The sequence below is a fragment of the Thunnus albacares genome, chromosome 9 (assembly GCF_914725855.1).
Source record: "Thunnus albacares chromosome 9, fThuAlb1.1, whole genome shotgun sequence".
Lineage (NCBI taxonomy): Eukaryota > Metazoa > Chordata > Actinopteri > Scombriformes > Scombridae > Thunnus > Thunnus albacares.
In genome coordinates, this window is record NC_058114.1 from 26,080,756 (window position 1) to 26,104,668 (window position 23,913).

Below are 23,913 nucleotides of genomic sequence, written 5' to 3' on the forward strand. Positions count from 1 at the left end.
TGCTCTCAGAACATGGGAACAAAACAGACTCACATCCACACAGGTAAGCTGCAGGGCTTTTTATTACAAATGGACATATTCACAACTTAACAGTGAATCTTTTCATTTTAAAGACAGTTTGCACTTTAGGATGCAGATCAGTTTTATTAAATTTCATGAGGTAAAACTGTAGATTCTGATGTTTCTGGGTTTATAATGTGTTGCCTTTTTAGGATTGTTAAGTAAACACTATTGTGAGAAGTTTCACTACAGCTTTAAGACCTACAGAGCTGAATTAAAGCAATTAAATCATTTGAACTCTCAGGCTGCCTTTTACATGCAGCAACACTGTAGAGTTTTGGTAGTGATCCATTAATTATCACTGCACGACACCTCATTTATCTTTTTACACTCATTTCCTCATTAGGGCTTAAGTTGTTTGATGCTTTCTTTTCTCTCTGAAATTTAGCAACCAGCTAGAAGATTAATGACCAGGACTGTTGCTCTTAGACAGTTTTCCTTTTCAGCATAGCCTTCTCAAATGAGTTTTTTTTTTACAGAGGTCCATAAGAAAACTGTTCAGCAACTCAATTGTCGCAATAAATATAATGTTATTAACATTTTTATAGTAGACAGATACAGTCTCGTTTAATTTACAATTCATTTAAAGGAATACATTATCAAATTCATTCTAGAGGGGCTGAAATGTTTCATTTCGTGCTGTTATGTAGCTAAAATGATATGTTTTGGACTTGGCCGATGTTTTCAAAGGAAGATACAGACAATGTAGCAATCACAAAGATGATCCTGTCACCCTGTGTAAAATGGTAACTACACAACCATTAGGATCACACAACTGTTATATTCAAATCAGCCAAACTATACAGAGCGCCATTTTTTTGTTGTTTCAACTTGTTGGTTGGTCAGAAAGTTTGACTATACTGTGATGTTCCTGTCCCTGTAGTTCAGCAGGCCAGCTTCATGCTGAGAGCCATGCTGCTCTCTCTTCTGCTGTGTGGAGTTGCATCAGACTCAGATGAGGCGGTCCTGACTGAATGGGATATCTGGAAGAACAGTCATGGCATAGCCTATGATGAAATGGTGAGACATGTCTCAAATGCAAACAGTAAGTGCACATGTACCCCGATTCATGTGAATTTTCCTTTGATGTGCTCTGTGTTGTCGTGTAGGACGATATTCAAAGGAGGGCCATCTGGGAGGAGAACAAGCGGGAGATTGAAGACAATAATCAGGGGTTTTTAATGGGGATGAGGCCATTTACTATGGCCATGAACAAATATGGAGACCTGGTAAGTTGTGTTTTAAGGGTTTTTTAAGTCAATATCAAGCTTTCAGTGGAATTAACAAACTGATCATAAGTTATAAAATCAAATATTGAGTAAATAACCCAACATGACGGAATTATTGATGATTGCAAACAGTAGAAACGTATAATCTAAATTTGTGATTATTACAGCATTATTACATTACATTAGGCCTATATTCTTTTGGTTGACACTTTTTTTCAAAGTGATTTTTTTTTCATAAAATGAAATACTCATATATTGGGAGCAGTATGGGGTTCAGTGTCATAGGAGGAGGAGATAGGAGGAGCTCAGGGATCAAACTACAAACTCTACTATTAATGGCCCACAAGCTCTTCCACCAGAGAGACCCCTGCACTCATAGAGACAATTATTTTTTTTGGTAGTTACATATTTAATTTTTAAAACAATACAGATTGTCACAATTATTCAAACAAACAGACATTGCTCATACTACTTCTGTTGTTCAGTGATTGTTCATTATGAATTACTTCATTAAGCAGATAAAGGTTTAAAATAAGGATGCTGGTGAGGTCTTAACTTCTTAAACTTCTGATCATATGAAGCTACAATCAGCTGCCAGTTAGCTTAGCTTAGCATAAAGACTAGAAACTGAGCAAAAGAGTAACAAAATCACCAAGCAAACAAGATATAACATGTTTATTAGAGAGCTTTATGTTCTGGTAGGTCAATTTTGTTGACTATGGACAGAACCAGGCTAATGGTGTTCATGCTAAGCCAAGCTAACTGCTTGCTAGTTGTAACCGCATATTTACAGACATGAGAGTCGTATTGATCTTCTTATCTAACTCTTGGTAACAAAGCGAATAAACATATGCAAACTTTTTCTTTAAATCCCATCAAAGATATAGGTAACATTAATTATTGTATAACAATGTGCTTTATGTTCTCCATATGTAGACAAGACAAGAATACCAAGTTTTGCAAGGTGCCCTGATAGATGCCCAGTTCGTGAGGAGGGGGAAGGCTGTCTCAGCCCGAAAGTTGCGTAATAACGCTAAGAAGTTTGATTCTTGGTTTGTCGACTACAGGAACATGGGTTACGTCACTGAGGTGAAAGATCAGGTAAGACACTCCAAAATTCACTTTTTGTTGGTTTTAAACAAACTGAATCACAAACACTTTCAAACGTATGTTAAAATGTCCTTCTCAGGGTTACTGTGGCTCATGCTGGGCCTTCAGCACAACAGGAGCTATAGAGGGACAAATATACAAGAGGACAGGTCAGCTTCTATCCTTGAGTGAGCAAAACCTGGTGGACTGCTCCAGATCTTACGGTACCTTCGGCTGCAACGGTGCCTGGATGGCCAACGCCTATGACTATGTGATCGGCAATGGGCTGCAGTCGACAAGCACCTACCCATACACCTCAATGGTGAGGCTCAATCTGCTGGCTCCACCTCCGTCAGAACAGTTAAAACTATTAAATATTCTGTATCTAGTCTGCTGTTAACATTCAGCTCTGTATTTCTCTCTACAGGATACCCAGCCCTGTTACTACGACAGCAGACTTGCGGTTGCCCATATCAAAGACTACAGGTTCATACCCAAAGCAGATGAGCAGGCTCTGGCTGATGCTGTGGCAACTATTGGGCCAATTACAGTAGCCATTGATGCAGATCATTCAAGCTTCCTGTTCTACAGTTCAGGTTAATTATCCTAAAATACCCACTCTATACAATTGTTATGTCAGCAATGAAATGAAGACGATGCTTTAAATTAAAATGCCATCAAGTGGCCAAAAAATCAGTTAATGCAGGTTTCAAATTTCTCTTACAGGAATATACGATGAGCCCAGCTGCAACCCCAACAATCTGAGTCACGCGGTGCTGCTGGTTGGCTACGGCTCTGAAGGAGGCCAAGACTACTGGATCATCAAAAACAGGTCAGAACAACTAAATATGAGTTCACAATATACAATATACAATACAAATATGGGTTTATAAATTAATCCATTTTCTATTATATATCACCTGTACAAGTGTTTTTTGTTTTAACACAAATTTCTTTTTTTTCTTTCTAGTTGGGGTACGAGCTGGGGTGAAGGCGGCTACATGCGAATGGTCCGGGATGGCAGAAACACTTGTGGCATTGCAAGCTATGCCTTGTACCCTATTCTGTGATTCTGACAAGATGCTTCAGAGTCGAGTGTTAATGCTATGCTTTTCCACCGCACTGCGAATGGGGCTCCAGAAAACAACATCAGTCATTGCTCACACAACCCATGACACTGTGGATAATGTTTTGAGCTAATACTCAAATCAGCCTTTTAACGTGAACACATTGCTGCTCTCAGGGATGTAGTTTACACACAAGAATCTGTGGGTAGAGATTAATTTAATCTTCAAAATGTTTTTTTGATTGTTCAAACTCACCCAATATAGAAAACTTCACCTTTAGTCAAATTTAGGCTATGTAACCTTGTACAGAGTTAATAACATATTCATCCACTTACACTTACATAAAAAGTCAGATTCATTAGCAATAAAATGCATTGTTGCATTATTTACTAGCAACACTAGTTTTGCTACTACAGCCTGTCATGTTCTGTTAGGACCAGTAGCTTATGTTGGCTAATGTTAGCTAATTTTATTAAACTTTACATAAGTATTGCTGTGTGACAGACATTACTGTCAATAAAGTCAGTTCACTGACTTTATTATTTTTCTCCAGTTGTGTTACTGCTACTACAGTAGCTTAGCATTTCAGCTGAATGCTAAACAGTAAGGGAGACTGGAGGCAATTGTAACAATTTTTGGTTTTGATGTCATTACTCAAAAACCTCTTCAACTATTTGGATACAGTTTTTACGTAGGTAACTTGTATCTTTGTACTACTTGTTAACAGACATCAAATGTTTTTACAAGCAATGTTAGAGTCACAATATTGACTGAAACACTAGAAGTCAAATGTTACATCTGCCCCCATGTGCAGGGGCAATTGTAACAACTTTGACAAGTACGAGACATCAGTTTGTCCTTTGGCAGGCAGAGAGGGATGATCACAGACCATGTGCTTAATGAGTTTCATGGTTCTGTCTCATTTCTGATTGGTGCAATTTGAGATGTTACAATTGCCTGCAGTCTCCCCTAGTTTTACTGTCACCTGTAGCCACAGTAACCACTGTTCAACAAATGTTACAGTCTACCTTTAACAAATGAGTAATATTTATTATGATATCATTCATTTACATTATGCAACCCCACTGATTGTAGAGACTATACTAAATACAGTAAATCGGGTTCCCAGCATGTACATTTTTAACAAATAACTGACTGTTAAAGGATACTGAGTGACTCAATTAGCAATGTTAGCCACTGTTTGTTTTAACTCTTCTGTTGTGATATCTTCTGACTGCAAAACTTAAATATTTTTGTTACAGTAGCACTTGTTTTACACATTAAAATATGATCCTGGTGGCCACAGTGTTTCAGGCCTTGAATCTGTTTGAGATAGAACAAATAAAATTGAACTTTGTATTTCCAATTATATAAATGTTTGTGGTATGTTGTGTGGTATTCTTGCATGTTTTTTCAACCATTCTAAAAACATTTCATCAGTTATTTTCCTCAAACTGTATTTACCCCATCGTTTGTGCATAGCATTATGTAAAGACAGTTCAAAGTTTGGATTTACGTGCTTCACTGCTTAATGTCTCAGACCACACCTCAGCGTACTTTGAACCAAACTGCAAACTAACCTACAGCTTTCTCTCACATCAAAAGCTCCAAGGTTCACTTGCTCCAGATTTTAGCTGGGAGAAGCAGCTCTCCGGACTACGGCCACTGCTTAACTCACAGGGCTCACTGAATAGCTTAAAATGCAGCGGAGTAAATTTTTGTTTTGCGGCATAGTTTGGTTGTTTTTGCTCTGCTTTGCTTCAGTTTGTCCCTCTACTCACAAACATCAGATCCATCAGATACAACACAGCAAGAAAAAGTTCTGTGATCCTTCCTTCGGCCACCAGATTGCAGGTGTTATCGGTCAGGTAATGCACCTCTTTGTGCGGTTTCCTTTCACATATTGTGGTTTTTGTATACAGTCTTTGTTTACCACCTTTTGTCAGTGAGGACTTTATGTTGCAGGCTGTGGTGCTAAACTGGGTCAAGCAAACAGATAGAGACTACTTGAAATGGTTCTCACCTTTTACCTGACCTCTTACAAAAAGTTATCTTTATTCTGATACAAGTAATAAAGTTATGTCACTATCAGGAATGACTTTCTTCTTGTCTCAGGTATAAAAAATCTTTTTATGGCATCATAAGCTGAAACATAGATACTCAAGAGTACAGTATGTATGTCCAATGGCACATGTCTTAGTATAGTATACGGCCCTTTTCAACATGCACTCTCTTCGATGCGTATATCACCATGTGTGTTTCTCTCTCTTTGTGCCACACCTTGATTTACAACTCAGACCAGCAGAGTCTATTTTATGTGTGAACAATGCAATCAGTTAATGTGCAAGCTGCACATTAACTGATTGCATTGTAATAATGGATTCCTCCTAATCAGGTCAGTGGTGGTGGAGTACTTGCTTGTGTTTACTGTGCCACAGTCGTATGTTCAGCTCTGCTATCTGTGTCCACACACACAGAAATGCGGCTCAGGCTTCTACAGACAGTGGACTGGATCAGACAGGGGTCAGTGCGTGCCATGCAGCTGCAATGGACTCTCTAATGAGTGTGATGAGCACACAGGGATCTGTGTGGTTGGTGTTCACACACATACATACACACACACACACACACGCACACACGCACGCATGCACACACACACACACACACACACACACACACATATGGCATTTCTGAGCACATTGCAAAACCAGACACCAAAAAATTTTTGTGTTTCATCTAAATTACTCTCAGAACTGTCAGCTTGGCACCACCGGGGACCACTGTGAACGATGTAAAGAGGGTTACTATGGAAACGCATTCAACAGGGGCTGTCAAGCCTGTCCATGCCCTTCTGTATGGAACAAGTCAGTCTGTTTATTACCTACTCTGCCTCTACAGAACAGTTTTAGCTCAACCAAGTTCAACAGATTTTTTATCCTGCATCAATATGAATTTTTTCTTTCCTAGTTTTGCGTTGGCCTGTATGGACATCGGCTCAGGAGCGATTGAATGTTTGTGCAAACCAAATTATAGCGGAACCAGATGTGAGAGGTCTGTTTACTATTCAAGAAGTGACACCTAACAGTGTCATCAGTGCACCAAATCCCTACTGTCCAGTGCTCAATGCAAGGCTCATGAATTATATTAGTATGTAGGTCTGTCGTTAAAAGTGTAAAAACCTTCCTCTCTATTTCAGATGTGCATCTGGTTACTACGGCAATCCACTGGTGTATGGAGGCAACTGCAAGCCCTGCAACTGCTGGGATGGCACCTTGAACATTTGTGATTCTCTGACCGGAGGTAAATATTAATTTTCACACACATACAGGGAAATAAAGGTTCAGGTAAATATAAAAACATATCAAATCTGTTTTCCTAACATACTGAATGTCTTTATCAGTCAGTTTCCTTAAAGGTGCAGTGTGTAGAATTTAGTGGCATCTGGTGGAACAGACTTGGCAGAAATGGAATATAATATTCTTAAGTATGTTTTAATTAGTGTATGATCCCTTGAAAATAAAAATCGTTGTGTTTTTGTTATCTTAGAATGAGTCCTATATAGTGTCCTGTTCCATGTAGCCTTGCATGCTGCACTACCATTTTCTATAGTAGCCCAGAATGGACAAACCAAACACTGGCTCTAGAGAGGGCCTTTTGCGTTATCGGCATAACCGCCACTGTAGTTTCTCGTACATGTGTGGAAGGGGAGGGGGAGATGGTGGTGTATTCAGTCGGTTGCAATTTGCAACCTCACCACTAGATGCCACTAAATGCTACACACTGGTCCTTAACGTCACTAGTATTTAATATCCTTTCCCTTAAACAGAGTGCATCACATACTAGTATTTAAAATCCTTTCCCTTAAACAGAGTGCATCACATCTGGCGACAGTAGCTGTGGTGATCACGGCTATGGTGAGTTTCTGTTGAAAATTATTCTTACATTAATATATCACATGAAGAGTAACCTGTGGTTCACACTGAGAACTAACTAGATCTTGTATTTAATCTTCTTCTTGTATTTACTGACAGAATGTGACAGCTGCACTCATGCTTTACTGGTCGACTTGGAGAGGATGAACGATGTCCTGGCTCGGCTGAAGAGGCAGCTGCAGAACATTAATCATGGCTCTGACTCACTATTGAAGCTAAATAATCTGGAGGCAAACATCTCTAAAACCAAGGTACAGTTCATGAATGTATCAGTGCCACCAAGTTGTCACATTTTCTGTTACTTGCCACAATGAACTAAACTTGAAGAAATGTTTAAAAGCTATTTGTCTAAAAAAAATGATCGCAAAACCTGTTATGTCTGTAATATATCATTTCTCTATGCTCAGAGAACTTCTCAATTTCTGCTGTTTTGCAGATTTTGGTTGGGACATACAGCACTGCTGTGAAACATCTGGATCCAAAGCTTGTACAGCTGGAAGCAGATGTGAATGCTGTCGGAGTTGACTTGAGTCAACTGATTAACGAGGTACCTGGAGAAAATTTTCCTCAGTTAATCAACCTGAAACTATATCAGGAGTTTAGGAGGATAATTGCAATTGTTGATAAACAGATTTGTGAGTATAAATTATTGTTTGAATACTGCAGGTGGCATTTTTATAAAATGCTATGATACTGTATGTCAGAAAGTGACAAACCGTAAAACTCATAGCTCACAATGTCATCTAAGCCCTGCTGCTGAGTTTTATTTACAGAGACTGATTTGGACACACATGACAAGCCTTGACAATGTTTTCAAAATTATGATCAACTTTCTAGACACTTAAAACTTCATCAGATCTGGAGATTGTTGTGCAGAGTGTGAATGCAAGAAACCTGAAAGCAGAGGATCTTCTCTCTGAAGTGGAAGCTCTTCTTACAACAATACAAGGTATATCAGTTAAACAGGAATACATGCGTTTACATCGGCGTGATGTAACACCACTGTTCTGCAGGTTGGCTTTGAGATTTTCTTCAAATTTTATGGAAAGCTGTGTGAAATATCAATCTCACATGAACAGAATTAATAAAAAAACAGCTAACATTTTTGGCCAGTAGATCTTTTCTGCCTCTCGTGTCCAAGACCTTGTGAAACTTGTTCAGGAAAGTCACTTTGGTTATGTCAAAGTGAGCCTCAGCACCGGTGTTCCTGTTATTGTGTTTTGTCAGATTTGATAAAGAAGCAAACTACGGTGAAACCTGGAGATTCCGTGTCTGAAAATGACAAAGTCCGGAGGATGGAGAAGGCTCAACGCATCGTAAGGGAAATGAGAGAGAGAGGCTGCGCTGCTCAGAGAGACAAAGCTGGCAGCGAGCAAGAGGAGGCACACAAATGTGAGAGATTTTTACATAATTATTTATTGGTTGCTCTCTGGCAAAGATATTATGTTCCGAATACATATAGAATAATCAGAAATTCTTGTATTGAAGAAAAAACACACAGATGTAACACTGTTTTACAGCTAATTTGGAAGCAACCAATTTTGTACCGTCTCACGAAGGCAGGCAAATAAAAACAAAAAATCTCTTTGATTTTGAACTCCCAAACCAGGAGCTATCTATGCACTAAATTTCATCCACATTTCATTTTTAATAATCATTATCAAAATATAGATGGGAGAAAACAAACCCCCCTTATTTTCTTTGGACGAGTTTCTGAAAGCTTTTATCGATACACATTTTAAAAGTGACAAGTTGTCATAAGTTTTTCTTTAACAAATTCATGGGAAAATTTTTTTAAGGGAATAGTTCAACTTTTGTCAAATATGCTTGGTTGCTTTCTTGCAGAGTGTCCTGTGTCTGTGTACTAATTATGTAGTTACAGTCAGGAGACGGTTAGCTTAGCTTAGCATCAAGACTGGAAAAAGAAGGAAACAGTTAGGCTGGCTCAAAGTTAGAAGACTCTACCAGCACCTGTTTTTTTTAAATTAGTTTAATTTAACTCTTTTTTTCGTGAGGAGTGGACCAGCAGAGTAGGAATTTCATTGTATGGTGTAACTGCTCCTGTTTACTGTGCACACAATAATAAACTTCTTGAATCTTGAATCACCTTAAACGCCTAATAACTAACATGTTATATAAGTTATATCAGACTTGTCTAACCTGAACAAAAAAACTGTAAAAACGACATGTTGCAGTGTTACGGCAGGTTTATCTGCCTGATTTTATCTTGGCTGGGAGCAGTGACTTCCGTATGTCTCGTCTCATTGTGACTTGCCAAATAGCCAGCAGAGATTACAGTAAGCGAACAAGATATATTGTATTTATTATTGAGCTTTATAGGTGCTGGTAGGAGGATTTCATCACTTTTGGACAGAGCCAGGTTAGTTGTTTCCTTGTTTCCATTCTTTATGCTAAGCTAAGCTAACCAGGAGCTGGCTACAGCCAAGGTTCAGGAACCTTGATCATATCAGAGATAGATGGCACTGATTGGCTGATATCCAATAAATACCATATACAACACTAATATAAACATTAGTGTAACAGAGTAAATTGTCTCAACATGTGAAATCCTGAATCTGTGTGTTCTCCTCAGTACTGGACTTAATAATCATGACCATTCATATGGCAACCAACCAGGCAGCACTGAATCAGACTGCAGCCTCTCTGATGGCTTCAGACTCCTCTCTGAGGGATCTGGCTGAGCTGATGTCACACGCAGAGGATGCAGTCAACAGGACACAGGACCTTAACCTGAAGAGTGGTACTACCCTTCAACATCTGCAGGTAATGTCAAACGCGACTGTCACTGGTGGTATCATACATTTCTGATATACAAAAGAACACTTGTAGGGTCTTACTGATGGTTTCACCTCTCAATATTAATCATTTGCCAGCATCTTCAAGCTCAGGTGGAAAAAGAAAATAGCACGCTCCTTCCTGTGACTGAAATGACGAGAGACCTGCTAAAGAATATAACCGACATCTTCTTAATGCTCGAGGAAATTAAATTAGTAAGCATGCATCTTTTTCCACAATGATTCCTCCAAGTTTTGGACTGTGGAAATTGAGTTTAATGTATGTAAATTGCAGGAATTTGAAAATCATGCAGCTCAGCTAGATGGTGCCAAGCCGAAGCTCTTTAACAAGTTAAACCACATCTTCCAAATTACGACAAAGGTGGACATAACCAAGGTTGAGGAGCATGCAGAGGAGCTCAACAGACTGGCAACAGAATTTCAACAGTGAGTAACATTTCCTCATGTACTTTACTTGAGTATTTCTATTTTGTGCTACTTTCTACTTCTACTCCACTACATTTAAGAAAGAAATATTGCATTTTTTACTCTGTTACATTTATTTGATAGCTATAGTTACTGGTTACTTCTCAGATTAAGAGTTTACATAAAACATGATGATGATGAAATAAAATTCATAGTTCATGATTAAACTAGTGATTCACAACTTTTAAGAAGAAAGGTTAAAGGAAAACAGAAAATAGTGTCTATTTGAGCAGATATCTGAGTTGTTTTGTGCATAGTTCAACCAGAGGACATTTACCCTCTGGACTTCCCAGATTGTTTCATTTAAATAACAGTTCAAGCAACAAAGAGGTAAATGTATCAATTACAACAATAAATAAAAGCAAATATTAGAGAAAGGTCCAAAAAAAGAATACAAATTTATGAAGTAGTATTATGACCGCACAGATTTACCTTGTGGTCTTTGAGGGGGCCCAGCCCGTAGGTTGGGAACCACTGGACTAAAATACCTAACTTTATATAAAGTAGCTCAACCAGCTGCAACAGTGAAATGCTACTTATGTATTGATTCATCAGTATCAACACTAACAATGTCATATATAACAATACATCAGCTACAGGGGAGACTTCATACTTTCAGTACATTTCGCTGATTAGTATTTTTACTTAAGTTGGATTTTGAACGCAGGACTTTTACTTCTAATTCTTGTTTTTACATTAATATATTGGTATATCAAACAGAGTACAACAGGAAAAGATCTGAATACTTCTTCCAACAATGATGTGAAGTAGAAGAAATTTAAAAAGTGGATAGACACAGACTATATGTTGACATTAATACACCATGCTGTGTTATTACAGAGTGCTTCATAATGCCACCAACAGTACTGACCTGCACAGTGTCCTGCGTATAGGTGCTTACAACAGCATCATAAATGCCTTGGAAAAGGCAGAGATGGCAGCAAATCAGTCCAGCGAGGCTTCGGAGCAAGCCTTAAAGGTAACTCAGATACTAAAATTAATGCTGGATGAAAAAAACATAATGTTTAGTAACAGTAATGTTTATCAAAATATTAATATGATTCTGTTACTATAATTTAGGATGTGAAAGGGGGAGGTCTGGTCAACAGGGCAGAAGGACTCAAAGATAATTCGTCCCATTTACAAACAGAAGCCAACGAGACTCAGACTGACCTTAAAAGTGTGTAAAAAGCATCATTTGTAACAATTTAGATACATTATATTAAGTTTGAATGCTCAAAAATTAAGATTTTCCACTTTTTGTCTTTGAAACAGTGCTTTCACATACAGTGAATGCCCACAAAGTCCGTGTGAATAAGCAAAAGGAAAAGGGAGAATCACTGAGAATGGACATCTCAACAATCAGTGATGACCTCAAAAAGATCAAAAGAAGTTGGTGGTTAACTTGACATTTCAGATTACGCACTTTACCTGCATCACAGTAGATAATATTGTTCGTTTGATTTCAGATGACTCCGAAGTCCTTATAGAATCTGCAAAAACAGCTGCCTCTGCTTCTAACTACACTGTCAGTAATGTAACAGAAAGACTGAAGAATATCAGCCAGGAACTGGAGAGAATAACTTTCCACAATGTCAGTTTGAATGTAGATGACATATTAAATGATTCAGACCTGGCATGTAAGTATTTTAAGGTGAAAAACACCCATCGTCATAAAATAAAACACCATCTTATTCTATTATTTCTACTGATTCATTGAAAAGAACAATTTTATCATTTAATTTGTTCATTTTCTGCTTTTGTTTCAGTGGAGAGCTTAAACGCATCCTTCTCCGTGTTGAGTGACAACATCACACAAGTTGAGGCTTTCAGTAGGGAATTGTCACCTGGTGCCAACATGACAGAAACCATCAGACAAATTAAGGATTTGATAGAGGAGACAAGAACTTTTGTTAATAGGGTAAAGTATTTCATTTTAATTTGTTTCTTGCCTGCCAGCTTTGATTAAATCAAAAATTATCAAATGACTACTTGTATATTTTGCTGGTGGTGACAAACCCATGGAGACTTATCACCTGATTGCAGTTCCCCTTAGCTCTGTGGAGCCTTTTATCATCTTTTAGCTCATTGTTTTGATTATTCATCCTGCACTTTTACTGTTTTGGTTCTGCTCTCATAGGAGCAGGCATCTGTTTTTAGTGAAAAAAATCTCTGATAATCCACTGTATGTTACCTGCTCTGCAACAAACAGCAGACAGACAACTTTAGCATCTAGCTGGTGATGCATTTAGCTACTAAAGGGCCAGACATTTTCCCCCCAGGAGCTGGTTGAGACCAAAAACAGAGCTAAAAGGAGAGTGAATATTGTACTTACATTCACCTGGTGCCCCAAATAACACACTGAGAGCTAATGACTGCTAATGCTAATGATTACCCAAATGTTTGCTAACAATTCACCTTAATCAACTAGTAGTATTGTGTTCACATCTTGTTTCTGCTGCCACCCAGTATAGCATTTTTAATAGTTTTTTTTTTTCAAATCCATCTTTACAAATATACTTCGACCCTGACTGATCTTCACACAGCTCCCCTTAGCAACCACTTTCAATGGAAAGGGTCACATTGAGCTTCATCCTCCAAGAAAACCTGAAGACATAAAAGCTTTTACAGCTGTTGATCTGCTTCTCAATCTTCATCAAAACAATCATTCCAAGGCTAACCGCAGGCGAAGGCGACGCCAGGGCAAACACAAAGATGCCAACTTCTTTGTTTTCTACCTGGGCAACAAGAAAGTGAGTGACTCCTACCAAAATCATGAAAGATCTGTCTTTTAAGTAGAGAAATACAGCTGGCATACATACCTGTCAAGCACTATCAGCAGGAAGTTATTTTGAGTGACAGAATCTTTTTAAATATTTATCATTTTATCATTTATTATCTGTCATGCTTCTCTCTCATTTTTAGGCTTCTGGAGACTACATTGGGATGGCTATCAAACGCAATGTGCTGATTTGTGTCTACAAGTTGGGTGGAGTTGTCCATGAGGTGGAAACCAGTCAAATAACAACAACTACCAATGTGAAATCCTTCGACTTTGACAGGGTTATGTTTTACAGGTACTTCATACACATGATGTTGAAGTTTAAACAATGAACATGGATTTTCTACCTGAAAGTCTCTCTGGAGAAAGTACCTCACTTACCATTTCCTCCTCTGTTAAGTGTTAATTATCTCTGTGTGTCAACAATTCCTGCAGAGTTTACCAAGATGCTGAGGTTAACATTACGCAGAACTTCACATCAGAGAAGCGTGTCAGCCTCCCTCTGAAACGTAACCTTCCAAACACGATGACTGGCATTCTTGACCTGGATCCAAACAACTTAGTTTTCTACGTTGGCGGCTACCCTGAAGACTTTACTGTAACTAGTCACTGGCTATTATTTCATTATGCCTGCATATTTTCAATTTCCACACTGGTTGAAACAGAGAAAAGTGGTTTAAAGGGGCATCAAGGAAACCAAGACTTTTATCAAACAAGGCTTTATCAATCTGTATTGATAACTTGTGGGAATTGCTTGTTTTTGTGCAAACACTAAACTTGTAAACAAGCCCCCCTCTCCTTGAAAGACAATGTCATTACTGTGGAAGCCCACGTACACTAAGAAAAGAAAAAAAAGTATGAAAGGTTAGACATGATGACAAATAAAAAAATAATCATGATAAATCAAGATTTTGACTTGAGATTGGTGTTACTAAATGGTGAGATAGTAAGTCAAAATGTGGACTCAGTAAGTCACTAATTTGAGTTGGGATGGTACAATTTTGCCTTAGTATCTCAAAATTTAGTATATAATAATTATGTATTGTAATTATGTGTATTATGTTAAAATTCTAATTTTCTATGTGATAATTCTGACTCAGCTTCTTGTAATCTTGACTTAACTTCTCTTTTTACTTGATTACATAATTTTGAGTTAGCAATTCAGAATTCATTAGCTCATTATTTTGACTTAGTAAATCATAGTTTTGATTTTTATTATTTATCATGCCTAGCTTTTCATGTTCTTTTTATGGTATTAATGGGCTTCCATACGGAAGTACTCTAGTACTGTAGTTTTAACAATCAGAAAAGAACAAGAACTTTGAGAAATCATTGTACTATGGTAGAAGAACTCATCTCTGGTCTATTCTGTCCCTCATTTAGCCTCCGGCGGAGCTGCGTTACCCCAAGTACAGGGGAGCCATGAAACTCTCCTACATCAATGACAATCCTGTTTGCCTGTTCAACTACAAGCGTGCCATCAATGTGAATACAACACAGTGTGCTGTGACGTAAGCATTCAAAAAGTTGTCAATGTTGACAGAGTACTGTTATTACAATGACTAGCAATGGTCAAATAATTCTTTATCTGTTTAGGATTCCCCGGTTAAAGGTGACTGATTATTATGAGGGAACTGGTTACCGCAAGGTGTTCATGAAGATGACAGACAAGAGCATACTGTTGAAATTCCACACAAACAGCCGAGAAACAAACGCCTTGTTATTCTACATCGAAAATGAAGTATGTTTTTGAGTTAAACAAATCTGCAGAAGCATCAGTCAAAGACTTAGTGATTACAACTGATTCATTTACAAACAGATTAAAAAAAATATTATCAGCAAAAACAAAAGAGAGCTACACTGTGTGTGTCTTTGGTACTGACTGATACTGTACATGACTGATACTGTGTTTTATCTGTTACAGGAGTCTTTTTTCTATGTGTTTGTGGAGCAAGGCTTCCTGAAACTTCAAGGACAACAAGCAGGTCAAGAGCTCAGAGCTCAGAGTGCTGAAAAAGTGTCTCTATTTGTAAGATGATCTTAAAATAGTTAATTTTCCATAAGGAACATGTAGCAGTGCAAGCTGTTGGTCCGTTTAACTCAAAGTATGTTTCCTTTCTCAGGACAAAAAATTTGTAATTTATATTGCAGACAACTTTACTGTGCAATATCAACATGAGCAAAATATCCGCACAGAGCACATTCGATCAAACTATAGTAGTTTTTACATTGGGGGTCTACCAGCACAGCTCAGACAGAGGTAAACACAACAGATACATGCAGCATTCACAGCTTTGACTCATCAGATTAGTCTTTGAATGTTCTATTTATGCTTTTGGATTTCAGACATAACATCACAGCTCCACCACTGAGAGGATGTGTGGATGAAGTGAAATTAAATGGGGATATCATTAAGTACAACAGGACGATTGGTGTCAGTGATAGATGTCCACACACACTACTGGTAAACTACCAAAAAAAAAAAGATCACCAAGATGCATGGCTGCTCTCACTGCCTCAAGACATCTGTCACATTCATTAGGAAAATGTTTAAAGTAAGTTATTGAGAGAATAGCGTTTAGATGTAGGTATTTAATACTAGTGTGTTTCTGGCTCCTGTAGGGTGTTCGTGCAGCTACATTATATTCAGCTCTGTCTGTTGATTCTCTGTTTGTCCGGAACAAACAGCCGATCTCTCTGGGCTTCAGGAGCAAAGACAGACATGGTGCTATTCTCAGGAGCAGGTCTCAGGTAAACCCAGCATGTGTCAGATCCAGCTTTGAAAGAGAATCAAAAGCTAAAGATGATTCTATTATTATTCTCTGATTTTCCACAGGGCTCCACCTCTGTCAACAACTTTCAGCTGTCCCTGTCTGATGGCTATGTAGTATTTAGTAGTGATAATCATACCTTGAAGTCAGATAAAAGGTACAATGATGGGAGCTGGCACTACTTGTCTGCAGCGACGAGGCCAACAGGGTAAGATGTGTCCTCCTATTGTTGATATTTGGACCTTTTACTTGATTACAATGTGCTGGTAATTGTTGTTGTAACAAGGCTCACACTCCCATAATGTGCAATATTTTCTTCCAAACATACAACACACTACTAAACCTGTCATGATTTCTCAGGTTGGAGCTCAGCATTGATAATGTAAATGTGACTCAGGAACAATCTCCCCATATCAGACTGATGGATCATAACTTGAACGGAAAAACATTTGAAGGCTGCATCGCTAACCTTTATTCAAGGTTTGGACTCATTCGAAATCTGTTTACATCTTTTTAATGGCACAGCTGTTCTAATATTGACGATATTCGTCCTTTTATCCTACAATAACGTTAATTTATGTTTTGTAAAAATCTCTAATCTGACACAGGTCTCAGCAGGGAATTATACCTGCTGATCTAAGCTTGTCCCAAATGGGAAATGAGATCCTTGGCCTGTGCAGTCTCAATTCTCCACCACAAACTGGACATTCACCAGCACCTATGCTATTCAAACACAAACATGTAAGCACAACAAGCCATTATTTCTACAGCATCACAATAATTCACCTATTGCTTTTATAATTAAATAGTAACACAGGTAATATCTCTGCTGTGTGTCAGACTCAGGACCCAGCAGGCACCCAGTGTAGACCCCAGCAACCACACCGTGGTGGATACCAGCTCTCTGAGGCAAACAGCTGGCTCAATTACACCGTTCCACAAGAGGACCTTAATTACAGGTAATGGTAGTTATGTATAAACACTAAAATACCATACTCTCTCCTGAGGAAAGGGAACATTTATTAGTAAGCACAGTGAAATATGCCAGAAGTTTAGTGAGAATTCCTATAGAAGCCCATACTAATGTTAAGTATTGTTTTGACCTATCATTAGGCCTTGCGGTGGGTATCAGGCAGTGCTATCATAAATCCACAGAGCCCTCTGATGTATAACCCAAAACTTACGTATTAAAATGCCTTTGAGTCCTACCCACACCTTAAGCAAAGAGAAGATCCTTGGAGGCTTGACGAGGCCTCATATCTATACATTGTATCTGCCTTGGCTGACCTACAATGGCTAGCCCAAATAGCTTGACTGGCAGTTTCAGCCGAATGCCATGACCCGCTCAGTTTTCCAGCCATCATCCCTGCTTATCTAGTCCCACCAGTCTTCCAAATAGCCACTAATTGCCTTCTCTGGTATCAAAAACTTTTCCCCACAAAAATGAGGAGTGTAAAAGTAGGAGTGCAGACAAGTCTACAGGGTCATCAGATTGGGACCCTCTTTGTATTCTTAACTTGTGTTGGGCCAACACCCAGAAAGACATAGCTAAGAAAACTAACTAATATGGCCCAGCTAACGAGCCAAGCTAAGTCAACCAAAATGCTTAACACGCCAAACCAACCAACGAAGCCAACTGTTGTCATTTCTTACTATTAAACTGCCTTATTTATACTTTTTGCTTTGGTTTGCCCCTTCGCTATTGTGTCCTATAAAAACCTATTCCAAAGAAGAAAAAAATCAATTCCCGCACACACACATCACCTCTGCATTGATTTATTTTTAAAAAGTGTCAATGTTTTGGACACAAGGACCTTTCTCAAGACATGTCTGGACATGCAGGAATTGACTTTTTTCTTCTTTGGAATTGAATCTTTGAGGATTTTGATTCCCTGCACCACATGAGAGACTAAACGAGTGGTGTGTTGCCTCCTAGTCTTATAAAAACCTCCCTTCATTCTTATGTAAGTAAGTCATCCATCCATCCATCCATCCACCCATCTATTCATTCATTCATAAATAGTAAAAGAGAAAACTCACTGTTGTACTCTTGTGTGTCTCAGGCCTCACTTCTCTCTACAAGTCAAGACCAAGTCGTCCAAAGGGCTGATCCTCCACTTGTCAGGGAGAGGAGTCATCCCCCTGCTGGTTCTATACATGGCTAATGGCAAGGTCAAGATGTTCCTCGGGCAAGAGAGAATCATCTTCCACAAACAGAAGAGCAATGATGGGGAATGGCACCAAGTAATTTACCATTTGCCGCCACATTTCTGTGCCCACAACACGTACAATTGTATTGTTTCAGTCTTCTGAAGATCACAGTGATAACGACCTAAAATCTGTTTGGCTAAAGTCTTTAGGCGGAAGACTTGTGTTGACAGTTTGCTTGTGTGTGTGCAGATTGAGTTCAGTGTGGAGAGCAGTACTTTTCATCTGCTGGTTGATGGAATCCGTGTGACTGATGGTGTTTTGCCCAACAATGAGGGATCAGCTTTAGATCTGCACAACCCTGTGTATCTGGGAGGTGATCCGCTAAGGAAAATCTCACACGTCTGTATCAAACCTCATCATTGTATGACTTTTTATTTAACATCTATGTCACATCGTTTAAATTGACCATTTTCTCTTCTCCTCGTTTTCACTCAGATATATGACATTCCCACGGACAGTATTATTGGCTGTATACGGAATTTCAAAATAAATGAGGAAGCTATTGTGAAACCTAAGGCAAGCCACAAAGCTTTACCCTGCCTCGATGAGCACAATGTGACGGGGACATACTTTGGCGGCGGTCACATCATCTTAGGTTTGATGTTATATTGCATGGCTCCTGGTGTATTGTTTTATTTCCCTGTTGTCAATATATCAATTCAAGTTACAACAAGCACTGACCCCAAATCTAATGACGCATATTTCCTCTTCTAGATAATTACTTTACTGCTGGCTCTGACTTTGTGTTGGCCTTCGAGCTGCGTCCTCAACGCCTGACAGGTCTTCTTTTCCACGTTCAAAGTCACAAGGCTAGCCTTAATGTGTTCTTAATGGAGAAGAACAAGGTAACCTTTCACTCTTAGATGTTATGCATGATGCCAGCTGATCAGGCAGTGATTCAAAAGAAAAACAGCATGAAATGACCACGACAACATGCTTTGTGACTCTTCAATCTTTTACCAGGTGGGTGTCGAAGTGAATGATGGTAATAGAGCTGTTAGTGTTGAAGTGACTCCTCCTCAAAACCTCTGTGATGGAAAATTTCACATGGTTTCAGGTATGCATGCTGACATTATACAAACTTAATCATACATGAGTGGTGTGTACCTCTGAATCTTAAATTCCAGCGCTGTTGTCCCTCATCCCTCAGTGTCAAAAAAACATGAAGTTATCAAACTAACGGTGGACTCCGTGTCTGACCAGAGAAATGGCCCCTCTAAGTTGCACTCAACCAAGGGTTCACTTTACATTGGAGGTAAAGCATCAAACACTTCAAAGAATATCTTTCAAAAAAACATCAGCATTTATGAAACAACCCTAATGTGAGTCTTCTTTTTCTGCTCTCTGCTTTTCCTTGTTTGTTTCAGGGATAGCAAAGCAAAATGGAAGCCCTGTGTCCTCACCATTTGTTGGCTGCTTGCAAAATGTGAAGATTGATGATAGGCCTGTTGCATTTGAGACAGGATCCAGGGTGGTTGGCCTTGTGAGCATCAATAAATGCCCTGTAGACTGAGGACATGTAATGAATGAGTGGCTCCACAGGGTCCCTTTGGCATCATTACAAAGTCATACAGTGCAGGCAAGCCTTGTTGAAAATCACTGAACGTTTGTTAGTTTGAAATTCTTCAAGTTTCTAAAGATACCAAAAAATGTCAGAATGAATTGATGTTTACTAAGCCCTGTCTAGCTTTTCATTCTCGTATGGCACATACATGTAGTTTACTGTGATAACAATGGTAGATTTATCACTCAACATTCTAAGTAATGCTAATTTTAGCCTACACTTTGATATATTAGCATCAGTGATGAAATACTACACAGTGGATGTACTAGTTGTGAACAGGGCTTTTTAAACTTAACCTGTAACCCCACAAAACAATCTTGCATGAAATGCTGCCAGACTTGATCACACAGTGTTATCCATTCTTTATACTTTTACTCTTGTATTTTGGAGACGGTTAAAAACCGCCATCCGAACTCATAAAATACAGAATATCGCTATTATTAAAGCCCCATGGACATCTCTTCAGCATGTGGAGAAATTCACAGCTTGACAAGCCTGCCATGCCTAGTTACGGAGGCTGAACTATGATTGGACAATTTCTTTTTGGGGGAGGGGTTTAGCAAATGGTCAATTACAGAGAAATGTGCATAAAATTCTGTGCAAGACACCCAAATTTCCATTTGATGCAATGATGCAGCCATAAAACATAGACATTAGCAATATATGTTGTTAAAATGTTGAAAAATGTTTTACACACTTGGGGAATTTAGGGGAAATACTGGGGACATTAGGATTCAAGCAGTAACTAACATCTCTAAAGCGCTTTTCTAACACTGTCCAGACCTAAATTACATGAAAAACACAGAGTAAAAAAGCTTTTGATTGACCTTGTGTTAAAAATGCATATATAACGTTAGATGTTACCATAAACATGTTTGTGCCTGAGGCAGAATTTCTATTTGGCAATTATCTGATAACTTTTTAAAATGTAATTTTAAAATAAATACATTTTACTATTATCAGTCTTACATTTGAATATTATTTGATCTTACATGATGTGTTTTATTCTGCAATATTTTTTGCAAAGGACAGCATGAAAATTGTCACAAAGTCATTTTTAAGTATTCTGTGATCAACAATATAATTAAGTTACTTAGGTAATCCAGTTAAACATACTGTACACACTGACATATTACATGTGTCTGTATGACATGTTCACACAGGAAAGCTGCCTGGTAACATCTCTTCAATTATGGGACCTCAGCAGCCGAGACTGAATTATTCAAGGCCTTCTGACATCTATCATTTCTTCATACTACTGTGTATCTGCTGCATACCTGCTCTTTTCACTGACCAAACCATGCAGAGCAGAATGAAATGCAGTAAAAATACACCTGGTTTATTTTTACTTCCACCTTTGTTAATACCAAACAACAAGGCTCTTGTCTTTTAGAGACATGGGAGCCTGTAGTTTCTTCTTAATCAACAATTATCATAATCAATTTAAATCGTGGAAGAACAAAATTACTTTTCAGTTGCTCCATCACCAAATTAAAAAACACAGTTTATCACAGATTATAGGCTAAGGATGATGAGTCATATAATCGGTAACTTCTAGATGTCCCCAAAATAGAATCAAAATGGAGGCCAGTTATTGTTTCATTAATTGTAATGGGTCTTATGATGCACAGATTCTGTATATCCTTTAAATTACTGCATACAAAATAAAAATGTATTTAATTGTCATAAAAATTTAGGTAACATGACATAAAATCTGTTTGATGGGTTTGGATTTAAGATGTCCAAAAAATAACTTTAAAACAACATGCCGAGGCCTGAAGGTATTTATTAGCATCATGTGACAAATAACTATTACTATAAATAACAATTTATTTTTTAGCACAATATTAAATAGACAGTTTTCATCCCACTGCTTAACATACACAGATACATACTGTATGCATGCACACACCTACCTCATCGTACCAGCCTTACAACAGCATCAGAGCATGACATGCTCACAGTTACAACTCTTTTAATAGGAATAATATTCAATCTGCTGTTCTACTTCTGACCAAGAGATGGAGTGCTTAACCTGATGAAATGTGTTCAGTCTGTCCTACTCTACTGCCAGCGTTTTTCTCTCTGTATGTGGTAGCAGAGGAAGCTCTTATCTCTGGTGTGGCAACAATGTTGGGTTTACGTGTCACTTGACAGTAAGCCTGCATAGATTGCACAAATGTCTGTCATCTCCCTTAGAGTCATATCAGCATCTCATCATAAAGCTGCACATCATCTGTGATGGCACACAGATAATATACCTGTGACCAGGTGAAATATGATCCAAGAAGGCTGGTTTGAGTTATGGATCCTTGAGTTTGAAGGTATATGAGACACCAAACCACTGCAAAATGGTTTATAATATTAGATTTTACAACTCTGGAAATTTATCACAGCAACAATCCTCTTTCAATGCGACAATTGTAAAGTCAACTATAGAAATATGGCGTAAACATGACAAAGTAATCGACCTGGAATGTGTTCTTGCACATATTAGAGTTGCCAGTGCAGCGCCTTGACAGATGATGTAGCATTGCGTTGTGGCAAAAGTATAGCCAGGTTTAACTTTTATACCCTGTGTTTTTTTTTTACAGCCCCCTGAGTCGGGGCTCCACAGGTGAGAGTCCATCTATGTTTGCTCTGCGATATACTGATGACCTTCCCAGGTGTATCTTTCCTTGTTGAATGCGTAATGGTGAAGGCTCCAGTCTTCTGTGACCCTGAACACAATAATGAATAAAACATACACACAAGGCAACTACAATGGTTAGTCATATTAACTTGAATTATAATTAGTCTTGTCTGTCAGCTAAAAGACGTCTGACTACTTTATCATATATTACCAAGCATTTAAAGGAGAGCAACAATCAGATCAGTCTTCTGTTCAGTGAAATTGCCCTGCACTCAGCCCACCCTTTCTGCACTAAGAAAGTAATCAATAAATATTGAGCAGAGAGTGATCACAAACTGTAAGCAGCCTGAGAGAGTGATGCTGTGGGTTGTAGTCTGGTGGGGTAATATTACTCACCAGGGTGATGGCACACACCAGAACTGGTTTCAGATTTCTAATTTTCCACCTCAGGTGACTATTTTACTAACTGCAAAGGAAAAAAAAAATTAGAAATACCACCAGCACAATATGTGGTGTATGTTCAACCTGGTAAAACATCTCATTGAGATTAAAATCTCTTTTTCAAGAGAGCAGCATGAACATTGTTACAACAATAAATATACACAACATAAACATAGTAAGACAACACACTTCAAATGAGTGAACACAACATCCAGTTAATATTCAATACAAGATTATGAACAAAATCCAGTTAAGATGCATAAACAGGTATGTCTGTTAAATAATTTATAGTTTGGTCACACATTTGATGATAACAAAAATAAATGTTGTTCTGTTGTGCTTTTCTACACTGTGCGAGCTGTGTGCAGGCCAGGCTAGTAGCCAGCACAGGCTCACACCTGGTAAACACGTCATTGTTCCAGGCAGCTTAGTTTCAGTACACAGGAGATGAATATTAAACATCTTAAATCATAAATATTATACATTATGTTAGTTCAATGACAACAATCCCCTTTAACTTGTCTTATTAACTAACAACTTGTGTCCATTGCTCTACAGTATGTTTACCTTACTCATTATCTGGTCATATTAGCGTGTAACGTTAGCTAAACCTTCTATTTTTCACCATATAACAGCAAAACTGCATTTACAAAGTGTTAAAAAAAAGGAGGGGTGGGGATGTGTCTCTAATTATTTTGCCTCACAACTAGTCCCATTTGAATTTTCAACCCTTTTCATATGTCTTTCTTGTCCTTTTTGTCTAATGGATAACTGAATGTGATATATTTTATTTCCATTCTCCTCATTTGCCTTAGAAAAACCAAACAGAGTACAGAAATACTCTAATACTCTGT

General features: G+C 38.2%; 2 protein-coding genes across 2 annotated transcripts; both read left to right on the plus strand.

Annotated features, from left to right (window-relative positions):
• Positions 1 to 4,778, plus strand: cts12 (cathepsin 12). Its single transcript, XM_044361614.1, has 8 exons — positions 1 to 43; positions 944 to 1,080; positions 1,170 to 1,289; positions 2,226 to 2,390; positions 2,479 to 2,700; positions 2,806 to 2,974; positions 3,105 to 3,210; positions 3,349 to 4,778. The coding sequence occupies exons 1-8, from the start codon at positions 13 to 15 to the stop codon at positions 3,446 to 3,448; spliced, it is 1,050 nt and encodes a 349-aa protein (XP_044217549.1). The 5' UTR covers positions 1 to 12; the 3' UTR covers positions 3,449 to 4,778.
• A 306-nt stretch (positions 4,779 to 5,084) lies between these two features.
• Positions 5,085 to 20,893, plus strand: lama3 (laminin, alpha 3). Its single transcript, XM_044360567.1, has 38 exons — positions 5,085 to 5,313; positions 5,923 to 6,036; positions 6,197 to 6,309; positions 6,413 to 6,496; positions 6,642 to 6,745; positions 7,315 to 7,359; positions 7,477 to 7,628; positions 7,814 to 7,924; positions 8,215 to 8,326; positions 8,605 to 8,769; positions 9,971 to 10,161; positions 10,272 to 10,388; positions 10,468 to 10,619; positions 11,499 to 11,637; positions 11,739 to 11,838; positions 11,934 to 12,050; positions 12,128 to 12,298; positions 12,428 to 12,579; positions 13,205 to 13,411; positions 13,584 to 13,735; positions 13,876 to 14,038; positions 14,824 to 14,951; positions 15,037 to 15,181; positions 15,365 to 15,469; positions 15,564 to 15,700; positions 15,787 to 15,904; positions 16,063 to 16,191; positions 16,277 to 16,419; positions 16,572 to 16,691; positions 16,820 to 16,952; positions 17,052 to 17,170; positions 18,275 to 18,455; positions 18,612 to 18,761; positions 18,858 to 19,017; positions 19,137 to 19,267; positions 19,386 to 19,479; positions 19,573 to 19,677; positions 19,790 to 20,893. The coding sequence occupies exons 1-38, from the start codon at positions 5,146 to 5,148 to the stop codon at positions 19,933 to 19,935; spliced, it is 5,073 nt and encodes a 1,690-aa protein (XP_044216502.1). The 5' UTR covers positions 5,085 to 5,145; the 3' UTR covers positions 19,936 to 20,893.
• Positions 20,894 to 23,913: the final 3,020 nt, after the last annotated feature.

Bases quoted from the DNA above. Each gene is read 5' to 3' on its own strand.
- cts12 (XM_044361614.1), top strand. From the start codon at position 13: ATGGGAACAAAACAGACTCACATCCACACAG. The intron at 1,081-1,169 runs GTGAGACATGTC...GTTGTCGTGTAG, and splicing joins GCATAGCCTATGATGAAATG to GACGATATTCAAAGGAGGGC. The intron at 2,975-3,104 runs GTTAATTATCCT...TTTCTCTTACAG, and splicing joins CTTCCTGTTCTACAGTTCAG to GAATATACGATGAGCCCAGC.
- lama3 (XM_044360567.1), top strand. From the start codon at position 5,146: ATGCAGCGGAGTAAATTTTTGTTTTGCGGCATAGTTTGGTTGTTTTTG. The intron at 5,314-5,922 runs GTAATGCACCTC...CCACACACACAG, and splicing joins TTGCAGGTGTTATCGGTCAG to AAATGCGGCTCAGGCTTCTA. The intron at 6,310-6,412 runs GTCAGTCTGTTT...TTTCTTTCCTAG, and splicing joins TGCCCTTCTGTATGGAACAA to TTTTGCGTTGGCCTGTATGG.